General features: G+C 33.8%; 1 protein-coding gene across 9 annotated transcripts in view; it reads right to left on the bottom strand.

Moving 5' to 3' along the window:
* Nucleotides 1–6,929, bottom strand: part of LOC110093911 (FHA domain-containing protein DDL) — a 30,606-nt gene extending 23,677 nt beyond the window's left edge. For 2 of the 9 annotated variants that reach the window (XM_028693825.1, XM_020818953.2), the window contains exons 1-3: nucleotides 6,743–6,928; nucleotides 5,781–6,349; nucleotides 4,610–4,641 (exon numbers count right to left, since the gene is read on the bottom strand). In XM_028693825.1, the coding sequence (XP_028549658.1) occupies nucleotides 4,610–4,641; nucleotides 5,781–6,326 (578 nt within the window). In that variant the 5' untranslated portion in view covers nucleotides 6,327–6,349; nucleotides 6,743–6,928. Of the gene's footprint in view, nucleotides 1–4,609; nucleotides 4,642–5,780; nucleotides 6,362–6,426; nucleotides 6,655–6,742 lie in introns of all 9 variants that reach the window. The other 7 variants (XM_020818954.2, XM_020818959.2, XM_020818955.2 and 4 more) reach the window with 7 other exon arrangements.
* Nucleotides 6,930–7,194: the final 265 nt, after the last annotated feature.

Consider the following 7,194-nt stretch of genomic DNA (forward strand, 5'->3'; position numbering starts at 1 on the left):
AGTTGGCACATCCACTAGCTCTGCAGCACAACAATCAAGTAAAGGTATTCCACAACTTTTTATATGCTATTGCATTACATTTATATCAAGTGAGCAATTAACATGCTAATGATCTTTTCTTTTAATGAACAGGGAAGAGAAAAGTGAGTCATGTTGAAGATGAAGATGACATGGCATTCATAGATACAATTGGAGAAGAAGATTCACTTGAAGACCCATTTAGTGATGGGATATGATTTCATTTTATATGTTTTTTGTATTTTGGGAGTTTTGTTAAACTAATATTTTGTGATTTTGTACTTTGGGACATGATTTTATTGCATCTACTTTCTTATTTTCCACTATTGCTATTATTTTGCTGCTAAAACCCTTAATTTTTCATTTATGCAATTCTGTGTTCGTGAGGCTTACGCCTCAGACTGCCTCGAGGTTTACGCCTCGCCTCACGGACAAAAACCGCCTCGAGGCGCAGTTACGCAATTTTAAACCTTGACTAAAAGATACCAAGGCATTACACAGTGAGGATGGCTCCACAATAAAATGGGCTAGCAAAGAGCTTCAATCGGACCATTCTTGAAAAGATTATGTGAAGTAATGCAATGTTGCCTAAAAGCTTTATAGTTAAATCAATCAGCACTATAATATATTTGATCAATAGAATTTATGTTAGCATCACGCATGACAAGCTTGAGATGGAATAAAATGCATATTTATCATCTATCCTAAAAAAAGTAAAAGAGTATAAGTTTTGGTGCTTGGAGCTAGGATTGATAAAATGTAAAATTAGTAGGGATATTGTATTCAATAAACAGCAAATAACATTATTTCAACAAATAAAGCACAAGACAAGTTAATCGATGTTAAAGAGAAAACAAAGCTTCATGTAGAGCAACCAAGACAAGAAGTTATGATGCCAATGCTTGAGAACTGACTAAAGCGTATTCTAAGAATCAACATAGTAAGCTATTTAAGAAAAGCAAAGAATTTATGGCTTGTCAAGAACAACAAAAGTATGGGCATGTTGATTGCATAGCATCTGCTGTTGTTACAAATTTGATGAATGAAGATAAACCAAAATCATTCAAAGAAGCCACTGAGACTAATGAAAGAAATCAATGGCAGTAAGCTATGCAAGAAGAAATGTTGTCATTTAACAAAAAAAAAATATTTAGGGATTGGTAGATAGACCAAATCACGAAAAGGTAATTAGTTGCAAGTGGTTATCCACAAATAAGAAAGGTTCTACTGAATATAAGGGAATTAAACTCAGAACAAGACAGTTGCAAAAGTGCTTCTCAGAAGAAAAAGGTGTGTACGTAAATGAAATATTCTCTCCTATTGTTAGGTACACATCAATCAAGATGCCATAGTTAAATTCAAATGTGTCTTGAGCAAAGGGATGTGACTGACGTCTCTTCATGGAGAGTTAGAATAAACTATATACTTGAATCAAACTAATGGTTTCATTTAAGGGTGAGTTGAAAATCAAATATTCCTTCTTAAAAGATCCTTACAAGGGGTTAAGCAATCATAAAGGTTTTAATGTATGAAGCTTGAGCGCATGTTGAAGGTTAATTTTATAAGAAGCGGTTATGATTCATGTATTTATTATAAGAATAAAGGAGTTTAAAAAAAGAATTATCTCCTTTTGTATGTTGATAACATGCTTATTTCAAGTGAAAGCAAGGTGAAAATATCAAAAATTAAAAGAATGTTTCTAGCCAAATTTGAAATGAAAGACTTGGACACTACGAAGAAGATTTTTGGGATGGTGATAACAAAAGCAGATTTTCTAAAAAAACTACTTATATTCAAAACTTCATGCTTTAAAAGCATGCTTTAGAGGTCTGAAATGTAGAGTTCAAAAGTTGTTTGATACCTTTGGTTTAGCATATGAAGCTAATCAAAGATTAATTGTCAAAAAATGATAATGAGAGGATGCACATGCTACGAGTATCATGCCAAAATGCAATTTTGAGCATCATGTGCATTATGTATAGTTATGGTTTGAAGCAAACTTAATTTGGCATGCGTTGCGTGTAGTTAGGATGCATATGGCTAATCAAGTAAAACAATGGGAGGCATTGAAATGTGTTCTAAGGCATATCAATGGACAATATAAAATGAACTTGATTTTGCAACAAATGTGAACACTAGAAAATCTTTGATTTATTTTGTATTTAAATCCCCTTTGGAAACAAGCAGTTAGAAATCATTTTCATAGAATGTGGTGGCTCTATCAAATACATTATCAGCATACATAGATATGCATAAAGCTCTGAAGGAAATCCTTTGGAGAAAGTGAATAATGTGTGAAACACAAAATTAAAATGCTTTACCTGCAGCCTCTATTTGATCACAAGCAAGGTGTTGTTTGTTAGTTCAAAAATTCACATTCATTGCGAAAGAACAAAGCATATGGATGTGAAATTATATTTTATTAAGGATGTGGTAATCAAAGAATTGGTAAAGATCATGAAAATTTCAATACATCACAATCCTACAAACAACATAACAACGGCTCTGCCTATAAATAAATCTCATTGTTGTTTGGAAATTTTGAATTTGGTTCCAAACTGAGTAAATTTGATATAAAACCAAGGCGGAGATTACTATGGTTTTATATCTCTACCTGTCAGTGTTTGCTTGTTGTTTGTCTTCACAAATAACCCAATAAATTATAACCAGAATAGTAGCAAGTTAGTTACTCCAATTATTATTTTCATGTTGTATAGCCTTAAGTATGAATTATAATACATATCCAATAATGTCATAATTGTAAGCAAAAGTTCTTAATTCAGTTCTAATGAGAATTCCTCTTTTTCATTCCCTCTTCTCTCTCCCTCTTTGTTCTTAACAATGAGCTATATTGAAGCTGGAACCATGAGAATCTGTTGCAGCCATTCTAGTTCATTGTTTTTGGTTTGAAACCATAGGAGGCCAAGATAATTGTTGCAAGTTTTAGGTTCCTTCTTGTTGTCTTCAATTGCAAGAGTCCTAGATGAGGAACAAAGTGATGATCAAATTGAAGAACAAGTGTTGTTCGAAAACTTGAATCCAAGGAAGGAGCAAGGCTAACAAAAGTGGAGAACCCTTGATTCAATGATGGTTTTAATCAAAAAAGTGTTGAATCATATTCTTCTCTCATAGATGAAGAGGTTACTTCCAAAGTAAAGATTGAGTGTGTGAAATGGAGGTGCAGCACAATTTCTATGTGATGACAAGATATCATAAAGAATTTTGTAAAATTGCAATTACACTAACAATGCTTTGTATTCAAGTGTCAGCAACAAAACAAATCATGACAAACGAATCTCATGTCTAAGAGAAATGAGAATGTTTAGATAGGCCCACGAACAGAAAGGATAAAATGAAAGCTAAATGAAAAAAAAAACAGGTACACCAAACATGGCTTGAAATCATGCAAGTGACTTGTATATAGAAACACTGATTTTGTAATCCACAAGAATGAGTGAAGAATGATTTATTAAGTTGACCCCAAATGCAACAGATAAGATTATGAAGCTAATAATAATGATTAAAGCAAATTCACACACACCCCTCCCCTCCCAATAAAAGTCAAGATAAGTTCATTTGTTCAAACTCATTCATGACATCCAAGCATTTTCTTTGACATAATCTTTAAGTTGTGGTACATTTATCCTAGCTTTTCTGACAAGTTGATTGATATTTTTTCTAATTAAAAAATAATAATCTAATTAAACATTCTCCAACTAATAAAAACATAATCTTCATAATGCATTTCAAAGTGAATCAACAAAACGGGGAAAAAAACTAGAAGAGCATAACTTATGTGAACATTTACTCTTTAAATTTTATAACAATATTCAATTTGCAATGCACATCCATATTTAACCTGCTATTAAGAATCATCGAATCAATTATTCTCCTCTGATATAAACATAACTTTCATTGTGCAATTTGAGGAGAATACAAGATAAAGAAGAATAAAAACTACACTACATACTAAGTACACATTTGCTGAGTAATTTTCATAAATAAAGGGTAATCAACTCACACGTGCCCTACAACTAGTCAATAAAAAGCTCTTAAAACCATCAACGACCTTTTCAAGAAGACCTCAAAATAAAATAAAACAGGTAGCATTCATGAAAATATAGGATTTAAGCATACTCAACTAAACAAAATATAACTTTATTAATATAATCCGCCTTATCACAACTATTTGGGGACAATTTTATGAAACTCCCTTCTTCATTCATTCTTGTTGGGTGTTATTTAGGGAAGTATATCTGATTTACACCTCTTTTTTTTTGCACAACTTCTATTCATGATACTTTAATCTACCCATTATTTTCATAATCCTTCCACACTCATTTTATCTACTTGTCTCATTAGTGCATCAACTATCATTTATTTCACAAGCTTAAGCAATTTATTTTCATTTCTACATTCTTATTTTCAATAGGTAGCTATTTTCAATAGGTGCTACCCCCACAATCCCTCGCAATAATCAATTTTACATCCATTGAGTCAGTATGATCTAAGTTTGACAATTTAAAAAAAATCACTATTATTCATAAGGATTTGAAAGAGATTAAAAAACACTGAAGGCAATGATACTAACCCATATTGCTCGATTTCTCTAGACATTGATACCTGAAAAATAAAAATAAAAAGGCAACCATTAGCTGACATGGTACAGACTTTGAAGAGAGATCACTATAGAAATTTTGTCCTATAACTCATGAATGTCAAAACTTAGTTAAATTTTTTGAAATCATCAAGCACAAAAGTAGATATCAAATACAACAAAACAAGTCTGTATATTACAATAGTGAACATTGAAAGAGTAGCAAAGGAGAATGACTGAGGGCACTAGGACGTAATTCAATAAAATGCTAATGATGCCAAAATGCACCATGATGGTTGATGAGGGTGGGTCGACAGTTTGAGAAAGAGCTCAAACTTATTACCCCCTCATCAGATGTCAGAGAAGCCCCAGCTCATTCCTCGTTGCGCACATAGAGTGCCCGCTTTGCATAGCTAGTAAGCCCTCTTCTTTAACATTCCCCACGTCAGTAAATACTGAAAGATTATTAATTACAAAGTAAAATTTCATATTATTAATGTTCTGTATTCATTTCAAGGGGCTCCACTACTTCATGCAATTACTAGTTATATATCTGGTTATCCAAGATCAAAAATTCTTTTGTTATACAAAGCAAGCAACAAAAAATTTATGATAATCTAAACAGAAAATTAATTTAAACAAATGCTTATAATGGTTCAAATGGCAGCAACTCTGAACATAGCCAATGTCTTCGAAGGGCAGATGGATTCCTAGAACTAAAGTCGTTAACATAGTAGACATCAGGTAATATGAATTATGAAAAAATAAGAAGCAAGGAGAAAATGGAAAGTGGTATGCTTCTTGAGGAAGGATAGTTTAATGCTTAATTAATCATGTTGTGCTATCTAATCCAATAACTTTTCATTAAATACTATCATGTCATTCAACAGTAACAAATAATAAATTTATGTAAAAATTTCATGTATCAGCTAACGCTTCATTTAGGACAGCTTTCTTACTTTTTTATAAAGTTATTGCAGAGAAAATAAGTTTTTAAAGTTGATGAAGAAAGTAACTTCCTAGTATAAAATTTTAATGAAAATAGTTGTTGTTGTGGCATGAAAAACAAAGTAGTAAGAAAGTTGTCCCAAATGAAGCCCAAATTTATGATTGAACAAGAGCACATCATCAAACAAAGGGCTAAGGAGTGGATATCACCATAAACCTCATCACGAGCAGCAGCCTTTGACGCCCTGAGAGGGGAGCGTGAACTATGTCTTCTACTGTGGCTACGCTCGGTAAAGACAGCACCATCGCGCCTTGAAGATCTAGAAGATCCATCATCGTGGCTTTCTTGCCCAGACCTTCTCTCACTTGGACCATCCCTGCCCTCCCCACGTTCTCGGTGTCTCCCCTTGTCTTGTTCTTCCCTGCTAGAGTTTTTACCATGCTCTCTTTCCGCCAACTTTTGGGTCTCCCTGTCGGCTTGAACTCTTCTTAGCCTTTTCGTGCGAGGAGAAGGCGAACTTGAATGAGACTTTTGCCTGGTTTGTTTTGGTGACCTAACGCGATCAGGTAGCTTTTCTTTCACGGGCGATCTCCCCCTCTTTGAATAATTGTTTCTATATGGAGAACTAGTTCCCGGAGGAGGAAACCGCTCACCCCTTGGAGAGCTTCCTCTGTGAGGGGAATGACGTCTTCTGACCACTGAATCTGACCTGTCTGGTGAATGCTGCCTGGAGTACTCTCTGCGCTCCACAGCAGGGGACATTTTTAGCAGAGGGTCCAATCTTCCTGCATAAGAAACTATTCATAAAAAATCAAGCACAAAAATCATCCCACTCAAAATGATAACAAAAACCCTGATATACGTTCATTAATAAGCAATAGGCAACATCAGCAGGAAATACTACATTCTTGAGCCAAACAGACAACCCTTTCAGGATGACCAAACTTTTGAACGGGAATGGATAAAGAAAGCCGATCCTTGAAACCACGAAGTGGCTACTGAACTCTGAGCCAGTGCATCATTTTCCTCCAGACCTCCCGCAGCAAAAGAAAACCTAAAATTATCGAGTAATCCAATACACCTATAAACCCTAGAGCACGATATTTTTCTTATATAGGGAATACGCTGAAGAAAGGATTGGTCACGAACGAGACAAAAAAACATAGAGATGAACTTACCCGATCAAAGCCCGGTGAAAACGCATGAACACTATATCAAGAGCTTGCTATGGAGGACTTCGCTGAGATGAGATCAGATAGGTAAAACTTGGTGAAGATGTCGAAGCGAGGGGTTGGAGGAGAACCGGAGATTAGCGAAAAAAAACTGCGTGAGTCAAGCCAACTCGTGAGTTGGGCTGCAATGATATGAGCTCATCAGTAAAATTTATGCCAGTTCTGTATCTATCAGCTCACTTTAAAAATATTAATATAAAAGGTATTAATATGTAAAAGTATAAGTAATAAATTGTTTAAAATATTTAAAAGCTATTTTGTATTTTTTATATTAAATGATAATTTTTTTTATTTTTTTTGCTATCTAATTATACTAATTATTTAAATTATAATCATTTTCTCTCTTCTAAATAAACAAGCCATTAAATAAAGCTCAAAATCTAGGATGAACTCGATTA

Source organism: Dendrobium catenatum, unplaced genomic scaffold (assembly GCF_001605985.2).
Source record: "Dendrobium catenatum unplaced genomic scaffold, ASM160598v2 fragScaff_scaffold_370, whole genome shotgun sequence".
NCBI lineage: Eukaryota > Viridiplantae > Streptophyta > Magnoliopsida > Asparagales > Orchidaceae > Dendrobium > Dendrobium catenatum.